The sequence below is a fragment of the Eublepharis macularius genome, chromosome 11 (assembly GCF_028583425.1).
Source record: "Eublepharis macularius isolate TG4126 chromosome 11, MPM_Emac_v1.0, whole genome shotgun sequence".
Taxonomy (NCBI): domain Eukaryota; kingdom Metazoa; phylum Chordata; class Lepidosauria; order Squamata; family Eublepharidae; genus Eublepharis; species Eublepharis macularius.
Window position 1 is genome coordinate 67,878,442 of NC_072800.1, and position 24,145 is coordinate 67,902,586.

Sequence of the window (24,145 nt, forward strand, 5' to 3'; positions counted from 1 at the left end):
AAAAGGATAGATTTTATATTACTTAATGTTGGTGATGAATAGGGAAGTTTATAGATCATACCACTGACTATTTTCTCTAGTAATAAACTTACAGTGCAATCCTAAGCAGAGTTACTCCAGTTTAAGCCTATTGATTTCAGTGGGCTTAGACTGGTGTAACTCTCCTTAGGGTTGCACTGTAGAAACCAAATAGGTTGGATCCCACAGATCTGTCCAGCTAATGGTGGCACCTTCCTCTGGTGCAAGGTGCCTTCCATGATGAGTCAGAAGTCTTATACTGAAGGAAGACCTCACTGTTAGTGGATCTGTGAAATCCAGCCCAGTGCTTTTAAAAGTCACTTGGTTAAGGAGATTGTAAAGAGAGAGGCCATGATAAATAAGCCAAGCAAGATAAGCAATATTATGATTTTGGGGGATTTGCAAACATATATTTTTGTCATGGTGGGCTTGCTTGAGCACTGTTTATGTTCTATTTGGGTTCAAAATGAGATTAGGGTGAACTTGTTCTACTCTACTAAGTTATGTGTGAAATCATAGTCTTGGAATCAGTCCCTACAAGAGCTCCATCCTTTCTACTGTTTAATTCTACCATGGATAGAAATTTGTGCTTGAATTATTACTATAGTGGTATGCCACCACACTACCCTCAAATATTTGATACACATTGTTTAATGTGCTCACAGCTTTTATTATCTGCTTTAGCCATGGCCCGTCTACAGGAATTGTCCACTCTGCCTTTGGGCCTCGTGAAGCTCCATAGTTTAAAAGTGACTACGGTGTAAGTGTGACTCTGGCTACCCCTTCTCCTTCTCTGGCTGTTTCCATCTTCATTTCTATGGCACTGGCTGGTTCTATGGCACTGGCTGGCTCCTGCCAGTCAGTAAGGTCCATTAATGCCTTTGTGCCTGTATAGAGTGCAAACCCCCAAATTATTTTTTTGCGCTGCAAACCTTGGCATTTATCCTGAGTTGTAAGAGGTTTCATCACAGGACAGGGGAAAGGGTGGAGGCATTTAAGGGAGCATGATACCTTTGGACACTCACATATACTAAGGAAATGAATCCAGTCACAAGTAGGAAAGATTAATCCACTGTATCCAAGGTAACAAGGAAATCATTCTAGATGAGGACAGATTAGTCCCTTGAATTTGGCATTGAGGAGATTAGTTCATTTTAGTATTACAATTTCTGAGAAGTCATTAGAAGTAAATAATTTTGTGAGCAAAATTAACTTGCGATTGTGATTGAATTGTGATTCTAATTAACTTGCATGTATTCATTTTTTAAAAAAACACCTCTGCAATCCCCCCAGATTACTGATTTGGTAGGATTACTGATTCACAATTTATTGTAAACTTAATATTTATGCCTGTATATGAGCTAATTCAACATCAGCAAATTCTGCATAAATAAAATAACAACAATGTGATAGGACATTTTATGTACAGAAAGTTTATTTAGTAAAATGCTTCTCAGAAATTAAAAAAGTGGGTTAGTGACTTCCCTCTGTTTTTAAAACCACACAGGGAAAAATATTTCGAATGACTCATGAAAGGAATGAAGAGAAAAACACAATTAAATACAAAACACAGCAAATGACTTGGTCTATATACTTTCTATCACATTTGACAGAAATTTCCTATGGTTGTTTCTTATCAGGGTAACAAAATTATCCAAGAAAAACGTGAAATTAAAACATGTCAGTAGGCAGTTCAGTTTTCTTTTTCTTGTTCTGTAGCTACAGTTATTCAAGCACTTGGCAACAATACTTGACGCAGTATGTCTGTTTGTTTATGAAGATGATGAATTGCGAATGTTGCATTTGTCAGGTCCAGTATATATCTTAACTATACTGACTCCATTTTCTAATGCTTTTAGTGTTTAAGTATTTTCTCCTCAGGTGCACCAGTTCCCAGGCAGCATTCCCACCAGAGGAGACTGTTTTGTCTAACACCGTTCCACTAGGCATTGGCCTTGAAGGAGAGCAGCTTCCCAGGACTGAAAGATGTTGTTTTGAGAACTGTGGGGGGAGGCTGTTCCAGATGGGTATTGTTACTCTGTATCCTATGCTTGCTCTTCATTGGTAACAATGATCATGTACCATCCTGAGTCTCCTATTCAGGACAGTGGACTATAATGGATCTTTTCTGCAATAAAGCTTCCTTTGCCAGACATTGGACTTATTCTTGCTTCTAAAGGGAATCTTGCAGAGAGTACCTTATCTAGCCACAGTCTGACATTTTGTTACCAATCATGTCTGCGTCGGGCCCAGCGGAATCCAAGGTTGTCCCGGACAGGGATCCTTTGTTTGATCCGTATGCGTCTCCCGACAATCAACCGGTGCAAACCCAAGACTCCCAGGAGCTGGGAGCAACCGGGAACGGAACCGGAGCCTCCACTTCTACCCTGCCTCTCATCGACTTCAGTACTCGGAACGAGACCGAAAGCAACCTTGGGGCAAGGCCGAAAGCAACCGCTCTCCCCTTGATCTCGGTACCCACCCCGTCGGAGTGGGGAGCCAGACCTCGAGAAACCAGAGAGCGCCGGGCAGGTGGACTCCATCCACGAGTCTCGATGGAAGGGCGCCGAAGCCTAGAAACCGTCCCGGAACTAGATAGCAGCCAACCATGGCGATATTGGAACAGGACGTTTGAGCAGATGGAGGGGGACACGTCTCGCCGTGGCGCCCTGAGTTGGGATTATTCCGAACTTGCTCCGTGGAAAGAGCCAACGGAAGTCCCTGAGCAAAGTTGGGAGCAGATACGAGGTCGCACCTATGCGGTAGATACCAGCATCTCGGCCGTGACGGGTATGGCCAAGGGAATTCTAGCCGCGAGGTCACGAATAGTCCAAGGGGACCCTCCTCCGTGGGGCCCTTTCTCCCCGGTGAGTACAGCGAATGAAGGTTCCCTGAGCGAACAACCAGGGCCAAGTCGTATGCAACAATTAGAAGCTAAGCTGTTGGATATGGAAGAAAGTTTGGCTCACGCCATTCATTTAATTTCCTCAATGGGGGCAGGAGAAAGACTGTCTCCTGAAGAGATGGCGATACAGATAGCTACCCTTCAAAGTGTCATCTCCTATCCGATGGAGGAAGTTCAGCAGCGGTCGTCACCTACCAGCGAGGGGGGCACCTATCCTGGCGAATCGAGAGAACAACCCAAGGAACTTCCCACTCAGCGGGAAATTCCACCGAGAAGGGATCAACCGGTTGTGCCATCCGGTGAGACTCCCATCGAACCTCCTATCACGGGAGGGGATGTGCCGCCAGACGAGACCCCCGTTGAGAGGCCTACGGAAGGGGAGGAAAAGCCAAGTGATACACCGGTAATACCCCCCCATACTTCCCCTATAACGGTCCGGCCGGACCAAGCGGGAGCACCCGTGGCTCCATCCGGGGAGGGAGCCCCTGGTCAACCGCGCGAAACTGTTCCCGTCGGGCAACCTCCGGGAGATGGTCTACCAGCGCCAAAAGATCAGCCGATGCTTCCCAGAACAACAACGCCTGGGGGGGCAAGCCCGCGCGGCCTTCCACCCATTCGGCCTTCGCCGCTGCGGCCCCTTCCGCTTCGACCACAACTAACCCCGCCGCTGCAGCCGATTCGTTTGCCACCAGAACAGCCCATAAGACCACCTCCGAACCAACCGATGGGGCCTACACCACTACGACCCCGCCAACCCACCCCTCAGCGGCCGATCATTACTCCGCCGCACCGACCTCAACCGCTACGGCCAGCACCTCCGGCATTGCCACCAGCCCAGCCGAGAGCACCACCACCAGCCCAGCCGAGAGCACCACCGCCAGCCCAGCCGAGGCCGCCACCCCCGGCTCAACCGGTGATGCCGCCGCCAGCACAACCGGGTCCCCCCATACCTCAAGTGCCATTGATGCTTCCGGCGGACTTCTACCCAGCACCGGCTCCGAGGCAAGACCTCCCAATGGGTTGGGTGAAACTGGACGCCACTTTTGATGGGGATCCCTCCAAACTGGGCTTTTTTCTAGTGCAAGTCGTACAATTCTTCAACCGGTGGGGACACCTCTTCGGCAGCGAGGCCAGCCAAATTGAACATCTCGGCTCCCGCTTACAAGGGAAAGCAGCGGACTGGTACGTAGGACTATATAATATCGGGGCCCCAGAACTCGATACTCTCCAGGGGTTGGTAGATGCTATTAGAGCACAATATGAAGACCCCTTAGAGGAAACCAGGGCCCGAACAGAATTGCAGGCCATTAAGCAGGGCAGCATGTCAGCGAGAGACTATATCACGAAATTCCGACAATTGGCTGCCAAGTGCCCCAGGTGTGAGGAGTCCTCAAAAATTATTATGTTCAAACAAGGACTTAATCCGAGACTTTTGGACAGAGCCCTCATGCAAGACAATCCCCCTACGTTGTTAGGTTGGATCCAACTTGTTTGCGAAGTGGAGAATCGCATTTTAGAAGTCCGTTTGGTTGAGCAACAACAACAAACGGGACAAAGAAGACCATTGACCTTACAGAAGGGAGCTCGGGGAGCTGGCTACGCCACCCGTGGAGCGAGAGATGCTAGATGGCAACGAGGGCTGTGTTTGCAATGCGGACAGGCTGGTCACTTTGCAGCACAATGCCCCTACCGGCCTGTGCAAAGACCTCCGCTTCAATTAAGGCGTCCAACCCTTGCTCCGTTCCCTACGCTCCAACGCCCGACTCCAGCTCCACGAGCAAACAGAGGCCGCGGCGCTTCCCAAAGGCCAGCCTCAGAAAGAGGGCTGGAAGCGGAAGAAGTTATGGAATACGATCCCGCTTCCCCATCTGCAGAAGTCAATCCAGAAAGTCCCCAGTCGGGAAACGAGATGGATCTGTCGTAAAAGGGCCCAAACGACAGATCCGCCCTAAGCCCGTCCCTGCACGGAACCGGCCACCTGGGTCCATTTTATTCATGCCAGTGACTCTAATCAACCCAGAGAGAAAAATGCACATTCGAGTGCAAGCTCTTATTGACTCGGGTTGCTCAAGAGACATCATAGCCCCAGCTCTAGTCAATGGACTGGTCTTACCAACTCGGGATTTACAAAATCCAGTAATTTTTGAACAAATGGATGGTACCAGCATGAATCCGGTCACGACTGAAACCATCCCGGTGATCACAGGCATGGGACAACATTGGGAAAAGAGGTCCTTTGTCATCAGCTCTACTGCCAAGTACCCGTTAATTCTAGGCAGCAAATGGCTATGTGATCACAATCCCTACATAGACTGGGCTCAAGGATGTATTACCTTCAATCATGCCAACTGTAAAATTCACCGTTGGAATCAAAACTGGGGCGAAGACCCAACATACAAAGAAAAGGCCCTTCTCACCCAAGAAGAAGTCAACCAAATACCCGAACTGTACTGGCCTTTTCTAAATGCTTTCTCGGAGGAGGAAGCTGATACTCTACCCCCGCACCGACGAACGGACTGTGCGGTGGAAATTTTACCCGGAGCCTCATTGCCTAAAGGACGACTCTATCCCATGAGTCTCCATGAACGTGAAGAGCTCCGGAAATTCATCGACACCAACCTCCAACGAGGGTTCATCCGCCCAGCCTCTAGCTCCCACGCCGCTCCAGTTCTCTTCGTGAAAAAGAAGGATGGGGGACTCAGACTGTGCACGGATTTCCGAGGACTAAATGCAGTGTCCACCAACAACGCCTATCCTATACCGCTCATCCGAGACCTTCTCAACGTCGTGGCCCAAGGTAAGATCTTTACGAAATTAGATCTGAAAGATGCTTACTTCCACGTTCGTATCAAGGCAGGGGATGAGTGGAAAACCGCGTTTAATACGCCCCTCGGACAATATGAATACTTAGTCATGCCTTTTGGATTGACGGGAGCCCCGTCTGTATTCATGTCCATGATAAACGAAGTTCTACATGAATTTCTGTACAAAGGGGTGGTGGTGTACCTTGATGATGTTTTAATTTATTCTGACACCGAGGAAGAACATGTTCAAATGGTACAAAAGGTCCTGGCCACTTTGATGAAGAATAAACTGCCCATCAAATTGTCCAAATGTGAATTCCATAAAACCGAACTCACTTACCTTGGGTATTGTATCTCACAAGAGGGGTTGAAAATGGATCCAGCCAAAATACAGGCGATCCAGGATTGGCAAACACCCACCACCCGCAAAGAACTGCAATCCTTCCTGGGTTTTGCCAACTTCTATAGAGACTTTATAGCAAATTTCGCCCAAATCACACTCCCCTTAACAGAATTGCTGAAAACCAAAGATAAAGGGGACCAAGCCAAAAAACCCTCTGCTAAACTACAATGGACCCCCGATTGCCAAACGGCCTTCGAATGCCTTAAAAAGCAATTTGTCTTCAATATAGCAGAGTATAATCAGCAGGAAATACTGGCTTGAATTTATCCTTGAAAGACAAATAGTCTTGACTATCTCTTTTGTTATCTCAGTATATTCCTCTCCACTCCTCATTGGTACCAGTTCCTCTAATCATCCCAACTAATTAGGCATTGAACAACTAAGTTCTCTTTACAACTTCTGTGATTTTATGTTAAGTACAGAAGGCACTAGAAGGAAAGGAAAAGAATATGATTTTTTTCTTCACCAGCATTTACCAAAACTGCCTCAGCAGGAATGTTATATTTTTGGAAGGTGCAAGTTTAGATTAGAGTGGTTTTGGAAAGGGTAAATCTCAGCTCTGCTGTAAAACCAGCCATGTCTTCTCCCATTTCCCTGGTAGGGATAATGTTTTAAAAACCCAATGAGTGGGAATTGTTCCACTTTCATAGCTTTTGCAGCAGAATGGTATGATTTATGTTACAAATGGAGAAAAATGTGTCTGCAGGCTTTAAGTTTTATGCTACATCTAAGATATATTACATATATTTTCTTTTAATGGTGGGGTGTTTCAGAATAAATAGTAGTGTTCAATAGTACAGTTCAGTATTTAATTCTTTAGAAATATCTTTTAAAACAGAAGCAAACTACTAAAGAAGATAAAGCTGTACCAACTAACTTAATATTAGTATTATAGTCAGCTCTTATTATCCCTACTGTGGTCCACTACTGAAACAGAGAAAAACATGATTTTTACTGTATGAAAGGTACACAGTACTACTTGGAACACAGCCAGAAGTGAAATGCATGCGGACCAAATAATTTATGTTAATCCCATTTATAAATCAAACCAAGTATGCTATTTTAAAACATTATGTAATTTACTGCTAGGACATAAAAAGCTCACTTAAACTGTTAACTCTTCGTAACCAGTCATTTTAAGGCACTGTATTGCATTTCAGATGTGTGTGTGTGTCATCATGCAGACCTAATTTATAGCAAAACTCTAATCCTTGGATATATGTGTTTGTTTCTCAAGGCTACAACTGATTGCAGTTTCCTGGCTCTACATATCTTTGTATGCCTACTAGATATTTAGAATATATAAATCAAAATCTATTTTTCAGATGATGTCTTCAGAATTCAGTGTTGTGAGGATCTTATGAAAGTTACGGCTGCATTCCTTAAAATGATTATCCTAAACCAAGAGTATTAAAGGTTATTCTTTCTCTATAATGCACATAATATGGAAACAAACTGAAAAATCTTATGCATATTTAGAAACTCTCTCTCTCTCTTGCTTTCTCTGCTGCCTTAGTTTGAATTTGGTTTTATGAGTTTTAGGATACAGTACGGCATTCAAAAATTTTATCTAATGCTGCTGTTTTATTTTTTGACTGTTACCACTCCTGTGACTTATTATTTGATAACATTATGTGAGACATCTTGAATGACCATCATCTAATTTGGGGTCAAGTTCTAGTTTGGCTTCTATCCTAGATTTAAAACAGAAACTGCCTTGATCACCCTTCTTTATGACCTATGCCAGGAAACAGACAGAGTGCATGAACCTCTTGGTTTCTCCAGGACTTCTTAGCTACTTTAGTTATCATGAATCACTGGTGCTCGTGGTCATCTTGTTCTGGATAAACTCCCCCTTAGGGACTAGGTTTGTACCTTAGTTTGTACCTCATGCTGATCATGCAGGAACAGATAGTTATTCTATAAAAAAAAAATAAGCTTGGAGAAGGGGTAACAAAAGCAATCTGCTTCTGTTCTCCACAGTTCGAGCTGACAGAGTGAGAACCTCTCCCTGCATTCTGGGCAGATTAAACAGAATCAGAATCTCAGCTGAGTGTTGGCTTCTACTCTCCCCTTCCAATCTTCTTGTTGGGTTCCTGCAAGGCAGGGACTCAGCAAAAGTTTTGGAGACTGTTTACGTCCAGTGGCTGTTCAGTGCAAGCCAGAGAGATCTGAGGATTAGCCCACCTGTATTCTCAAAACTGAACACAAATGAGGTGGATCCTTTCACTTTGGCTCAAGTTTGAGGTCTTCCTCCAGTCTAAGGAATCTTCCTTCAAGTTAAGTAGCTCTTCTGTTGAAGAGCCACTTAAGTTGGAGGAAGGCTACTTGGAGGATGGTTAGATCCACCACACTGTGTTTCACTGTCACATACTTTCACCATGAAACTTGAAGCTCTCTACATAGTAACATTCTAATGAAAATCCTGCATCCAAATTCTGTCTACCTGTTCTGCCAAAGGAGGAAGCAGTTTCTCTTCCACTAATGGTCAGCTCAGGAAGAGTGCTGACTTTGCACTAGTAGTTTCCGGAAAACAGGTGGAAGGGAATGAGTGTAAAAGAGTAGCGTCATCTTGCTGTACATGATCTAGGACTAACAAAATCTAGTTTGCATATAAAAAGCATACTGTGCTTTGTTCAAACTGTGATTCATTGTATCTTAAATCAAGTTTGCCTAAACTGCTCATTGTGAGGTGCAAAGATTCCCTTAACCATGCCTGGCAGACACAACATCACACACACTGGTATCAGGAGTCAAGTTTCAAATTAACTGCAACTGTGCTAGTTTCACATTCTGATTAGGTGAAAATCCTTGCTTATGGCTAATGCTTACAAAATGTAAGAACTCTAGCATATAAAATGGCCTGCACAGTGGAACCCTGGACATTAGCTGATCCTTTCTATGGATGGTATTGGCAGGTGTCTCAGTGCAACACCTGTGGTACAACAGACATCTCTTCCATCTGACAAGCATGAGCATGCTTGGGATAATTCTGCAATTAACGTAGAAAAATACCTTGCTCTGAAGCTGTGTAACTTCTTTGGCGAACACGCTGTCAATTGTAGCTGGCATCTGCTTGTACAGGGAGTTGGAAAGATTTTTCTTCGCACTTTCTTTGTATTTCGCCTAGAAGGCAAGGGAAAGGGAAGAAGTTACACAAATTATTCCAAACAGATTAACAGGCAGAAGAAAAAGTTCAGAAGTGGAAACAAAAAAAAAATTTTGCTAAGCTCTGAAATGGGAATAGATGTTTGTAGATCTGTTTTGTGACTGAAGCATTTAAAAATGTGGCTGTCTGTCAGTTCCTGGCAGGTAGATCTCAGCCCCTCTCCAGTGAACACACATTGGTTCCAGTAGAAAAGCTTTATTCAGGATTTGACAGTTCAGGTCTGCACTCCATCGCGGAGCTTGGTAGAAGTGATAAGGCAAGGCAAGCAGTTCTATATTATACTTGATTTTCCCATGCTCAAATAACTGTTAAGGTTTTGGCGCACAGTATACATGGGTCCTGTGAGAACCCTTTTTAGTTATGGCTAGACATTCAGTATACGATCATACATTCCCAGCATCTGGGCGAAGTAGCAAGAGTTGGCTTCTGGACGCTCCAAGATCAGTGCTAGCTTAGAAGAGCATATTTCTATAAGATAACAAAAGAGGCCCACTCTGGGTCTCAAAAGTAACACTTGCACTAAGGAGAGAATACATCAGGTTAATAATGAGCATTGTGGTTACAACATACAGACAATCATAGCATGACTGAACACAAACATGACACTGTCTAGAAATGTGGTTTTTCTGCACAGGCTAAATTTGCAACAATCCTAGCTGGATTGAGTCAGTGTAAAAATGGTAGTACAGGAGATAGTCCATAGTAAAATCAATACATGCCCCCTCCCATTTGGCCCCACTACATTTCCAACTTCCACGAAAACTTCTCAAAACAAATCCCATCAACTCAGCTAGTGAGCTTCACACCACTGTCCAACTTCTGTTACCCATTGGTTCTTTAGAATTCAGTCAAATTCCTCCCGCATCATTCCTCACATAAATGACAACACTGTGTGTATGTAAATCTGCAACTCTGTCTGAAAGGGGAAATTTGGTGTCCTATGTATTCACGGTGGGTTCTTTCTACACTTTAAATTAAAGGTTTGATTTTTAAATACCATTTGGTAGCGTGTTTATCCTGGAACTGTGAGAAATTTATTTTAATCTGCTTAGTGTTCTTATGCTCTGGCAAGGGTTTTAATGTTGGTTTTTAATTATTACTTTATAAGGTTTAATTTGTAAACTGCCTCAGGCAAGTTCTCTGCAGAGGTGGTATAATGTTTCACACGCAACGTATTTAATTTGGATTTTATTTCTGCTTGTTAATGTGAGTTTTTTAAAAAATGACTATTGTGAGTTTAAATGCAGGCCTCTGTGGAAAGAAGTAGGGAGACTAGATGAATGGAGTTTGCTATGACTGGTCAGTAGCTGTACCCTAGGGGGCAAAGAGAACAGTAGTATTTTAGTCAGTGTGCTGAGAGAAAGCATTCATTCTAGTTGAGTCAGGCAAACTGAGTGCCTGAGAGAGAGTCTGTGTTTCTGAGAGAGTTAACCAGCCAAGAGATTCTAGTTAATTGGCATCTCAAAGAAAGAATTTTGGCTAAATCAAGAAGACTGTGTGGAAGCTTGAAAGCCTAATTCTGCCTAAGTCAGGCAACTGTGTGTACACTTGTGTCAATCTGTGTATATCTGAGTGAGATAGGGATCCCATTCCCCTGGTGGGAGCAGGAGATTCCCCACTCCCAGACTCCATCCCCGTCATCTGGCCGACGGGAAAAGGCACAGGGAATGGACCTAGGATCCTCACAGCACATTCCTTTGTGCTGTGGAGCACTTCCTTGACACACTGGGAATGACATCATTCTCGGTGCGACAAGGCAGCAAAAGCCCCCGTGAGGGGCTGAGTTGATAAAAATCAGCCTCCAATACTGTTGTTGCAAAGCATGTGTATGGGGTAAGTACTCCCAATGCACGTGCCTCCCCAACCCTCCAATCCCCTGGTTTGGGCTCCAGGGGACCTGGCAACCCTAGAGTGAGAGATTAATCTGTAAGGAAAAGCATGGGTGACTCTATATCTGTGTGGATACGAAGAGAATTTTAGTCTGCTAGTGAAGATCTGTGTGGAAAATTAGACTGTGTGACTGAGGTTGTGAATACACCTTTAAGATAAGATAATTATTTATGAAAACACTAAGACTAAACAAATATTCAGAAACCAATATGCTCATCAAAACTCTGCAACCATCATGTTTATTTACTTATAAATAAATTCTATTTTTGTTTAAGAAAAAAATATCCTTTTTTAACTCACAGCCACCTTTGCATGCTGACCATTCTGTCAAGCTAACAACCCTTCTTATATTTCCAGTTAAACAGAGGAGGTCTGGCAAAAGCATTTGGTGCAACAAAAAAACCTTTTGAGGAAGTTATGGAGGCAACAATATATAGATCGCACAAACAAAACAAAAGGAAGGTGTTGTTGATGTAGAGCCTGGGTACGGTAGAGAACACCTTAAACTCTGAGCAGAAATAAAAAGAGCATTGGTTGTGAGTGACCAGAGCCCTCCTGAGGTAAAACTTTAAGGTAACATAAGGAGTTGAATTAAAGATCCAAAGGCAAAAGGTTTAAAAACAAATAAAATCAAAGAGTAAATAATTACAGGTGGCATAACAATATTCTAAAAAATAAATAAGAACACTTGCTGTCTTAGGATAGCAATTACATTACTCAATTTTCATGCCCAATATTTCATGAACAAGAATCTTATGGTCCTCCCCCTACTTCCTTCATATTTTTAGGAGTTCTTCTCCAAACCAAGCAATATTTTATGGCGTTCAGGCAGCTTATTCAGATGTGAGTTGTCAGTCATGTACATTCTCTATCTTCTAGACTTGAAGAGTTTGTTATTGGCCAAACCAAAAAAACACATGTATTCTGCCTGGACTCTACATTTCAGACCAGCCCCAGACTTCTGTGTTGCTCAGTTTTCGAATTTTGTAAGAAATGAAGTTTATGGGGGTTGGAAACCTACCTCTATATTTAATCTGTCTGTTACAGAGGAATTTCTATTTCCTGCTTCCCATCACAACAGCGAACCCAACACGATATAATGTCAGAACAGGATTTGGAAGACCCAGGTTTAAATTTCATACTCTGTCAAGGAAACTCACTAGATGACCTTGAGCCAGTCACACTCTCTTAGCCTTAGCTACCTCACAAGGTTGTTACTGTCGGGATAAAGGGAAGGAGAATAATGTTCTAAACTGCTTTGGGGTTGGGGAGAAAAGCAGGATATTAAATCATATGAAGGGACAGTGTTCAAAATGATCATAATTGCTGAAGTTTACAATCCCATTACAACATGCTAGAGAGCAGCAATCTACTATTTTTCCTTTGAAATATCACAAAACCACTTCAACTCAATTTTATTTCTAATTAGCTTCTTAACACCTTTAAAAAGCAAATTTAGTTTTGTTATACACATGTTTAAGTTATTAATTATACATTTTATATTTTGTGCTAAAACACAATAGTAGCATGAACTATTATATATGCTCTAAACATGTTTTCCATAATTTGACATAATGTCAAGATTAATTGTATAGTGCACAAACTGAGTTATCCTACTTATCCTGCCTTCAAAATAAGATTCTCATGTTTGGAAAAAGTGGCATTTTCTATTCTAGATTTGGTAGTGAGTGGCAGCAATAAAATATCACAAAAACCTATACAATAAATAAGAGCATATTACATAAGTTATATGTATAACATACATTTGTCAGAAAGACATAAAGTATTGAAGAAAGGTGCATAATGGATTTCCACTTGCTTGCACACCAATTATAAGAGGCCATCGGTATCCACAAAACTGATCAGCAGAACTGAGACATGCAACTGACAGCTAAGCTTAGATAGACAGAAGTATATTAGTAGAAGTTTCACAGGGGATTGAAGCTGATTTCCATAGTCCCAAGAAAATGTCTTTTTTTCGGTTCCCAATACAGAACTATACTTCAGATTCAAATATGTAAGCTCACAGTTGCAGTGTAAAGTGATACTATCCACCCACAGCTTTCTCACTTCAGTGGCAACTAGGCCTTTTGGTTAAAGAATGAGAACTACAACTTCATAACAGAGATCATAACAGAGGGCATTTTAAGGAAAATGTATAATATAATGTAAAATAAAAATAATACTGTGGTTGTTGTGCATTTTCCAGGCTGTATAGCCGTGGTCTTGGCATTTTAGTTCCTGACGTTTCACCAGCAGCTGGCTGAACATAGCTTAACTCAGCAGTGGCTGAACATAGCCTAACTCAAACAGGACAGAGTATCCTATTCCAGGACACTAAAATACTGGACAACACTTCCAACTACTTCATCAGATTGCACAGGGAAGCCATTGAAATTCATAAGCGCAAGCACAATTTCAACAGGAAAGAGACCTTAAGAATGAATAGAGCATAGTTTCTAGTCCTGAAAAATACCAGGCTAACAAAATAATCTATACCCAACAATAGCCCTGCAGAGAAGATTAGCATATCAAGCACCAATCCATATGCAAAAGAATCTCCTCAGGATACAGTGAAGCTTCCCTCCATTAGCATTCCACACCCTGGGAAACTCTTACAGGATGACTCAGCCCAAACCCTCTGTCCTGAGTAGATATAAATTACCTGCCAACATCTTCTCCACACTGTGACACCGAGAGATCTCTGTCTTTTGGTGCTACACCTCTGAAGATGCCAGCCACAGCGGCTGGCAAAATGTCAGGAACTACAACGCCAAGACCACGGCTATACAGCCTGGAAAATCCACAACAACCATTGTTCTCCATCCATGAAAGCCTTCGACAATACATCAACAATACATCAAAAATAATACTGTTTCTCAAGGTGCAGATTAAAGGTTTTCTATTATATAAACTTGTTTTGGTAGAACATTTTGAGAAGGGTAGAAAAAATGCCCACCTCATCTTTCAACTGCTTTTAGCAATGCTTGTGTAACCCTTAGTGTCCCATTTGCAGACTCACACTGGCAGCAGGCAAGGGTCAACTCCCAAGTTGTCTGAGCAGGGCAAAGCACAGTTCCAAAGCTCAGGCACCAACTGGGCAACACTCACAGCTTCAAGTCTAAAGGGGTATTCCAGAAACAAATCCACATGAACAGGCCAAGGTCAGAGACAAGAGAATTGGTTCCAAACACAGCAGCAAGGTCAGTAGTAAGTGGACACGTTGCTTCCACACAGCCACTCCCTTTTCAGCTGCTTTTAACCCTCACAGTGCTCAGCTGCTTGTGCTATAGCATGCACCTGCTGGCTGTCAGTCCTGCTCCTGCAAGCACTTATCATCACTAATGATGCTGGGCTGGTGCTGTGCTTCTAGCCTGGAACTGCGCCTTCTGGCTTGGAGGGCTCTCTTAGCCCTCCTCTGACAGCACTCCCAAGGCTCTGGTGATGGAGGGGGAGAGCTGGCCTGCACCTTGCTTTCTGTTGCCAGCCCAGGGCTGGGAAGCTGAGGGGGAGAGCTGGCTGATGCCTGGCTCTCTGCTGCTGGCCCAGGGCTGGGAAGCTGAGGGACCGATGTGCTGGGACTTGGCTGTGGATCGATATCTGAGCCTTCAGAGACTGCCTCCTCCTGCAGTGCCTCTGCCACTGGCTGTGGATCTGGGTCAGGTTCACCAGCTGCCTCTCCCTCAGAAGAGTCCTCTGAGTCTCTCTGCTCTGCTGGGCTAGGTTGGTCCATGACACTTAGTCTACTAGAGGGAGTTAAAGAGTTGGGGTATTCCTTATAAGGGGGAAAAAAGCTCAATTTTCCCTGAGTGACTAGAAGGCCTGAAGCTGCAAGGAGAAGCACTCTCACCTCAGAAGCACTCCTTTTTATGAATATTTTATATTAATATTTTAGGGATATCAGAAACTCCTGTAAAGAACAGAAGACATCCAAGTTGCGATGTGGTACATTTAGGGATGTGTAACTCGGGTTCGAAATTTGGCAAAAATACCAAATTTTACCTGATTCAGTAAAATTCAGTATTACCAAACTTAAATCTGTATTACTGAACACCGAATTTAAGTTTACTGAAACTTTGATAAACTTTGGGAAGTGCAGCAGCGCTGTGAAGGAACAGCAGAGAAACATTGCTTTCTGCCTTTTTTTATCCAGATGGGAAGGGGAAAATGGGGGGGGGGAGTGAGTGAGAGGCAGAAAGGGAAAGGGAAAGGGGGAAGGGCGGGGGAGTGTGAGTGGCCAATCTTTGCAGCAGCTCTCCTTCTTTGGACAATGGGATTCTCAAGGAGAGTGCCTTTTTAAAACTGTTGCAAGGAATTAAATTAGGCTTGCATCAGTCAGCCTCCATTTTGCTCTGGCCTAGAGATTGAGAGACACTGCCTGCTTGCTGCTGCTGGCTGTTGGCTCTCTCTCCTGGCCTGCTTTGGAGTGCAAATGGATTCTGCTGCCCAGTGAATGGACTCCTGGCTGCTGCCTGGTTTGAGAAGTGTAGACTCACTGAGGTTTTTTCTTTTGGGGGGGAGGGGGCCTGGTGTCTGGCAGAGATGGGGTGGGGGAAGGGAAACTTTTTTATTTTGCATTTTAAAAACTGCCTTTTTGCTGGGGGATACTTTTGTGTAGGAGAGCCTTTGATTTCTGACTTTTGAAGTTGGTTATATTTACTGTTCATTTTGCTGCTTGTTCTTCTGGGGGGATTGTTTTATCCTGTTGTGGGTAATTAGTTTAAACTTTTATAGTTCCTGTTAATTTTATTAAGTTCACTTGTTCTTCTGGGGGGGGGCTGTTTCCCCCTGTTGTTGGGCTTTTGTTACAGAAGTTTGCTTGGTGTTTTTTGCTGGGTTCTGTTTTCTTTTGGCATAGAAGTTTGGATTGGTCAGATGTTCAATTGTTGTTGGTTGTTGTTCTTCTGGGGTGGTGTTTGTTAGGGTGCTTGGTTCAGTTTGTTAACTTAACCTAGTGGTGTTTGGGTGTACTTTTTGTGTATCCTGAGAGAGTTGTGAAGTGTTAACTTTTAAAAAGTGTTTTTAAGATAGGCTAGTTGTAGGTTTTCCCACAAGTAATAATGGAGATTGGAGGTGGCTGGGGGCACTTTCCAAAATGCCCCTATGGTCCAATCTTCATGAAACTTAGGGGGTAGTTAGAGAATAGTTAAGAATAGGTCCCATGCTAATTCAGTGGATTTTGCTTTCAAGATGCCACCCCCAGCCTCTTGGATAACCCCCATAGTTTCCCCCATAGAGAATACTAGGCATTGTCAGTGGTTAGGGGCACCTTCTTTGGGGGGGGGGCATAAAATCCCCCCAGGGTCCAATTTTTATGAAACTTGGGTCATTAGGGGACAGTTAGTAGTAAGTCTCCTGCAAAATTGGTGAAATTTGGTCCAAAAATGACATATTTCCAAATTGAATTTCCCATAGGAAACGATGGCTGAATTTTACTGAATTTGGTGTGTATTACCAAACGAAACTGGACAATAAATTCAGTATTCCCAGAATTCCAATTTTTTCCAGTTCGCTATTACCGAACCGAATCCACCCAGGTTTTTTCCTGTGCAAACCCCTAGGTGCATCTTCAAGGGACTGGCTAGACAGAAGTCAGAAAGACTGAGACCCAGGTCTGCTCAGATACAACAGGCCTGAATTGTTGCATGTTGGTTGCTGTTGTATGCTTAATTACTGTTCCAAATAAGATGTCTTTTCAGGTTCATTGTTCATTGTTATTTTGATGAAGGCAAGTGTCACAAGGTGAGATCACACTGTCCTAGGTGTGATACAGTCTCTGTATCAGGCATCTGACGAAGAGAACTTGATTCTCGAAAGCTTATGCTACAATAAAATTGATTAGTCTTAAAGGTGCTACTGGACTCTTTTTGATTGTCCTAGGTGTGAACTCTCTCCGTTCTTTAATTAAAAAATATATGTTTTTGATATTGCTCCTTGAATTAAATAGTTTACATTTGCAAACTGGTTTTGTCTATTCATGTACTTTCTTTCTTGCACTATCCCCTCTCTTAACTGTCCTTCCATCCATGACATTATCTTGTACCCAAATCACATTGGCTAGTGATGTCATCCTGTTAACAGCATGTTTCCAAACTGATTTAATTTGCCCATGGGATTAGGAAGCAGTGTCCTCATTCTCATCTGACTTTGCTAATAGCCCCACCACCACACAATCAAATCTAATGGGCAACATAGCATCATGTTGCCATCCCATTCAGTACCTCAGTTGGCTGAAATTCCTTATGTGACTAATCTAAGATGAAGAAAGAAGCAGTAACAAGGAGAAAACTGTGGCACTAAAGCAGCAGGAGACAACAAATGGTTCTAAAAGGAAGTTTGTGAAGAATATTTCTACTCTCCACCAATCATTATATTTACCCTGAAAACTGTAATGGGAGAATATTTAACTCAATTTGCTCATCTTCAGTACTGAGAATCTGCAATCTTTAATATCCATGAAACCATCTGACCATACACATACTTTAAATACCATATACACATTTTAAAGTGTATATATAAGTTCAAAATCCATATAAACATATGTTTTAAATGTCTTAATATTTGTTGTTCGCTTCCTTGGGGACCCTATTTTGGGTGGAAAGGCAGCATATAAATGTTTTCATAAATAAATAAATATACCGCAGAATTAAAATGCTGGCCCATACTTTGCAAAACACACTTTTGAGTTTGTAAAGCCGTGACATGAATGCTTCTGTGAAAATGTAAATACTATCAAACACTTCTCCACTTTTTTAAAGCCTTACCTCAGAAATAAAGGTGGAGAGGTTTTTCACATGTTTGAGCAGAGGAGTGTCTGGTACAAATAAGCATTTGCCTTTAGATTTTTTGTATTCTTCTTTATAGCGGACCTAAAAAGGAAGAAAATTTTCTTTATTTAAAACATTTATTAGCCACTTTTCTACCTTAGAGGAGTTCACTGCAGCTTACAATATAAAACCGAAACAAACATAAAAATACATCAAAAACATAATTGAAAAATTTCATGAGTTCAACCTCATGTCTTCAGATGCAAGGCTTGGTGGTTATGTCACTAAAGCATTGTGTTTCAGTATTGTCTGGGTTAGGGATTGCCCCAATATCGAATCACATCAACAAAATTCAAACTGACTCTTCTCAAAGGGACTTGGTAGTTCATAGCTATCTGTGTTTTTCTAGAAAGCTTCACAGCCTAGTTTGGTTGGCATATGTTAACCAATGAATATTTTTGCATCACTAAATTTTTTTACCATCTTTTTTTTCTAATACAAATTTCTTGGGTACCTGGTATTCTCTCTTCCTTGTGGGAAATAAGCTTTCACTCTTTTGTTTCCTTTTCACTTCAGGTACAATACATTTGCGCTTAAGTGCATTTGGTAACAGTACATTAATTGAATTCCTCCTCCCCCCTCCAGTTCCATTTTGAATCTGCTGCTGTTAATTATTGGCAGTCTTTCAAGCAACATCCTGTGCTTTGTAACTTATATTTATCTCATTCAGAATTTTACTGAATGCTAGGAATAGCAGATGAGAGAGATGCAGATGCCAAGAGGGTAGATGAGGACATTTAAATATTGTTGTTTTTATCACTATAATGCTACTGGCAGATATCCAACAGGGTTCCATTAAATCAGAAAATGAGTGAAAAGACCTTTAAAAAATCAGTGGCCTAGAAAAAGAAGGTTCTCCATAGAAGATAGTTTTGCCTTCAGTTCTATGTATGTGATAACACAGTAGCAAGAAACGACGACAACTTTGGGCACAATCCAGAGTAAATTGCAGATAAAATCTGTGAAATCAATGGAAGAATTTTAAGTGCATGATTAACTGCCACTGAAATAATATAACTTTAAAATCCTTAATTATTTATTAACATACAAGATTTGTTTCCCATTAGAGTTGCCAGGTCCCCTCACCCTCCAGGGAGGAGGGGGGACCCAGCTCTTACCTTCCTTGTGCTTTCTGGATGTTCCCCACGCACACACTTTGCATGCATGCGGTCCTGCACCAGCGCAGTATCATCACTTCCCAGAAATGACATCATTGCACAAGGCTGGGGAGCACGTGCTCAATTTGCAGTGGGAAAATTAATGTCATCACATTATCAGGGCCAACAGAATTGCTCTTCTATTTGGATAAAACACAAGGGTTTTGCCCACATACCAGGGCTTCAATCAACAACATGATGACATCATATCTAGATGCATGGGGGGTGATGTCCCCACACCACTGGTAAGCCCCCTCCCCTAGTTTCCCCCTCTTCCCCACCACCCTGCCGGCCCCTGCTAGCCAGGGGTGGGGAAAATCATAGTAAAAACACATCATAAAAACAAAGCAATTATAAAAACACATTATAAAAACAATTGAAACCCAAACTAAAATATATCAATAAAAGCATATAAAACAGAAAATTAAAACATAGAGCAGGAAGGAGGGATCACTGAGGGAACACCAGAAGTCTCAACTATATCTGGACCATGCCCACAGTCAGGCCAGTAGCTTGAATGGAACCAACCGGTGCACTGGAGTAAAGATGTGACGACATGGTCGGACAGAAAAATCCCAGGAAAAGAAGTTTTGTTTTTACATTTATTTCTGAGAACTTTCCCTCCACTTTTTCAACAGAGAAAAATGGACATTTTGGGGATCACTGAAAAACCTCCAACAAAATATTTCTCATTTGGACTGAGAGAAATGCTTCTTAACATATGTTTTTTCTCACTCATAATGTGACATATGAAGACTTTTATATAAAATAATATTATATATATAGAATAATTTCTTCTGTGTATACTGTAAACCTATACAACATAATTTTAAGGATATGTTTAATCATGACTAATTTTGTCCATAATTAGGGTTGCCAGCTCCAAGTTGGGAAATTCCTGGAGATCTGGGGGGTGAAACTCGGAGAAACCTGGAGAAAGTGGGGTTTGGGGGAAAGAAAGGACCTTGGCATGGCATAATTCCATAGAGTTCACCCCCAAAAGTAGCCATTTTCTCCAGGTGAACTAATCTCTGTGGCCTGGAGACAAGTTGTAATTCCGGGAAATCTCCAGCTACTACCTGGAGGCTGGCAACCCTATACATAATTAATATGCTGTAACATGTATGATGACACTACTATTAAATGTTTTCAGTTTTATAAAGTTTAGTTCTGTATTAATTCTGTTAGTTCTGTTGGGACTGTATGAGACTGTTTATGCTTAAGGAATTTTTGTTTACAGCAAAAAAATTGTTTTATTTTTCATCTTTATTTTTCCCTATATCTTAGATGGCAAACAATATATGTGCTAATATTTCACAGAGTGCAACAATCAGCAGTTCTCTCTTTCTCTCTCTCTCATATTACCACTGGTAACAATTTTTCTTGTAGAAATACAAGGTATTGCTACATTTAAATTTTAAATATGCCAAATAATACAATTGTACATGTTATCTAAATTATAAATTACACATTGTACATTGTTTTAAAAAAGTAAAATAAACTTAGAATTTTTTAGAAGATGTTGCATATATTTTTCCCCCCCAAAGTCCCTATTTTCTTACAATGTGGCTTCAAAATTACCAGTAGCTTTACATTTTTACATAGGATCATCCATTCTTTCTACCTAAGATTTTTTCAAAGAATGATTTCTTTGAAGCCCCATTTTGAAACATGGCAGCTCCACCTATCAGGAGAAACTGACTACAGGAATGCCTATAGCATTTACTTTTGTTTCTGCTAGTATCACAGTTTTTACAAAAGCCCTGTACAGTGTCAATATTTATTATCCTTATGATAACAGAGTTCATGCTGCGACACTGAAGTGTACACTCAATTAATTTATGGCTGAGGAGACATTTGAGGCAGAACAAAACTGTCAGCACTTTCCAGAGACAAACAAATTTTCAGGTTCTCATTTCTGCTCAGTACAATGAATGGGTTGCCTGAGGGAATATCTGAATATTGGAGGATGGGAGCAGGAACATATAATAAAGAATTAAATGGAGACCTTACTTACATCACTTATGATTTCAGTACACTTTCTAGCCAATGTCATGTTTCTGTCTTCAACAACAGGCTTAAGAAATACCTAAGTAGAAGAAAGAATTCCACAAATCAGTACAAATCACAGCCTTTTTACCATCTTACAAAATGTGCCAGAGCCACCCACCTTTTCATCGTCGCTCTCTTCTACCTCCTCCTCACTTTCATTCTCCCTGGATTCTGGAGCAGGCATTCTCGTTTTTTGTTCTGCTAGAAAAATGGCTACACTAAGCAAAAGAGTTTGAGCTCTGCAACTTGTTGAATGCCTGGGCTACTTTTGTCTTTTGGAACACTTAGGTTCCTTCCTTATTTAGGCAGCACTTCAAAGGTCTTATCTGAACAATTCCGCATGAGTGGAGTGAAAAGCATCACAGATGTCCTTACTAATGACCATTAACCAAACAAAAAGGTTTAATACTTCCTTAAATGTGTTAAGCTTAAATATCGAATAACTGATTATTGAAACTGTTTAAGTTTTAAAACTGATGGAATATAACAAAACAAAAAGAATGATGAAATAAGACAACTGACATATACAAAGAACACCATGCCAACCTCTGACATTTAAATTATCAGAGATCCTCGACTCACTATGACAAAACCTCACCACTCATTCCGTATAAGGTTTGCAAACAAGCAAGAAGCATAGCTCCCCAATACTTTTATAGTTTTCCATTAGAACAGAACAATATAATTCAAGTTTTACCACAATGCCATTTTAGAATATTATATATTTGACATATTTTCTGATTGTTTTGAATGTAGGGAATCTGGTTAGCATATTAACTTGAGAGAGTAAAAGCATACCAAAACTTATTAAAACACACTGCAATGATTCAGACAATGCTGATTTTTCAGAACTATGCAATACTGGAATGGGAACACCAGCCAAGTGTTAGAGCAAGGTGCTGTGGGGCTGAGTACAAGGACAGCAAAACTGGAAATGCTCCAAGTTGTTTGTCCTACTTGCCCTGCTTTCCATTCCCTTCAGATGAACTGGCATCAGATTCATTTTTTCTGTCACAGGTTTACTGAGATTGGCCTTGTTTTTCAGGATGTATCACACCATGAAGATATTCAAATATCACATTCAATACAAAATTCTTGGCTATTTCTTGTCGCACCGTCACACCAAAGGCACAACAGTTAAAAAACATTGTCCATAAATATTGGTCTTTATTGCATGATACTGGGGGATGTGAATTGCCCCCCTCGATAGGGTTTAGACGCACTAAAAATTTGAAGGATTTAGTTATCCACTCTGACTTTAAAACATCCACACCTGATGGTAATTGTCCTACTGGCCACTTTAGGTGTGGTCATTGTAATCTTTGCTCTCTTGCTATCACAGAAGACCAAGTCCAGATTCCTACTTATGACAATTAGACTTAAAACCTTTACTACCTGCCAAACTGCGGGTGTTGTCTATTTAATACTATGTAGATGCAATATGGTGTATGTAGGTAGCACAGTCAGACATTTAAAAACCCGGTTACTGGAAAATATGTCCAGAATTAGACTCAAAGTAATGGATGCACCCATGGTGGAACATTTAGTGAATAATAACCACAGACATGATGATTTTAAATTCACTGTTTTGTTCTCTGATCCAAGGATCCCTAAATGTGATCTTCAGAAAGTATTACTTAGAGAGGAGGCACAATGGATATTTACCTTAAAGAGCCTTAGACCTAGAGGCCTGAATAGTGACCTTGATCTCTCCTGTTTTTTATAAGTTGTATTTTGTTGACGTATATACAAAACAGTAAGTTTTGTCAGGATCTCTTCCCTGTTATTATTCATTGATATATAATTGGCCCGGTGGCTTTGCATGGTACTATTATGCCATATGATACTTGCTGAGACTCATCTTTGACTGTTTGACTTCATGTGCACTCTGTAAGAATTTACTCTTGATTGGTGGTAAGTCTTTCATATTTTGTATTGTCGAAGGCTTTCACGGCCGGAGAACGATGGTTGTTGGGGGTTTTCCGGGCTGTATTGCCGTGGTCTTGGCATTGTAGTTCCTGACGTTTCGCCAGCAGCTGTGGCTGGCATCTTCAGAGGTGTAGCACCAAAAGACAGAGATCTCTCAGTGACACTGAGAGATCTCTGTCTTTTGGTGCTACACCTCTGAAGATGCCAGCCACAGCTGCTGGCGAAACGTCAGGAACTACAATGCCAAGACCACGGCAATACAGCCCGGAAAACCCCCAACAACCAACAACAGCCCGGAAAACCCCCAACAACCATCTTTCATATTTTGTTTTTTACATGTATCATGCTATGGTTGATTATATATACATTGTTACACTTTTTATGTTGTTAATGGTATAATTTCGCCGCTGATGACGTGAACGTCACGAAACAGCAGTATTCAGCCGGCCCTGACTGTCGGGCGCAGCAGGCAGCTATTCAGCAGCCCTTTGGTTCCCTTTCCTACCTGGAAGAAAGGAAGTTTATTTGAAAGGAAATATTTACTCTGTTGGACTTACCGTTTTTGGACCCATTTTCTTCCTTGGACTTCTCTAACCATTGTACTTATCTTGTTCTTTCCCAAGGCAACAGCAAGTACTTTGAGCACAAAGTGAAAACGAGAAATTGTTGATAATGGAACAGAACATTTTCCCCTCAATGTAGGGCCAAAGTAATCGGCAGTCTAATCTGCTAGATGTATGAGAAGGAATTTGTCTACCAGACAAACTTTGCCTTCTGTGTAAGTTTTCTGGCTACATAGTTTTTGTAGGTGAGAGGTCCTAAAAAAATCCTTAACATGAACTCAAAGAGTATTGTGCAGTGAACAAAACTCTTTTTCTATCACACAAAAAGGTTGCTGATTTTTTCCTCCCATCATAGCTTGCCATATTGTATCCAATGCTTCCCAACATTCAAGAGAATTGGTGTGTGTGTATACGGGGTGGAGGGGGGA

General features: G+C 41.7%; 2 protein-coding genes across 3 annotated transcripts in view; both read right to left on the reverse strand.

Annotated features, from left to right (window-relative positions):
• The window catches only part of LOC129337708 (nebulette-like), a 60,456-nt gene extending 39,047 nt beyond the window's left edge, over positions 1-21,409 (reverse strand). Inside the window, exons 1-4 of the mRNA XM_054991624.1 lie at positions 21,344-21,409; positions 21,191-21,262; positions 17,954-18,058; positions 9,146-9,256 (exon numbers count right to left, since the gene is read on the reverse strand). Of these exons, the coding sequence (XP_054847599.1) occupies positions 9,146-9,256; positions 17,954-18,058; positions 21,191-21,262; positions 21,344-21,409 (354 nt within the window). The remainder of the gene's footprint in view (positions 1-9,145; positions 9,257-17,953; positions 18,059-21,190; positions 21,263-21,343) is intronic.
• Positions 1-24,145, reverse strand: part of LOC129337947 (LIM zinc-binding domain-containing Nebulette) — a 195,594-nt gene that overhangs the window by 54,962 nt on the left and 116,487 nt on the right. The gene's annotated exons all lie outside the window — the stretch shown is intronic.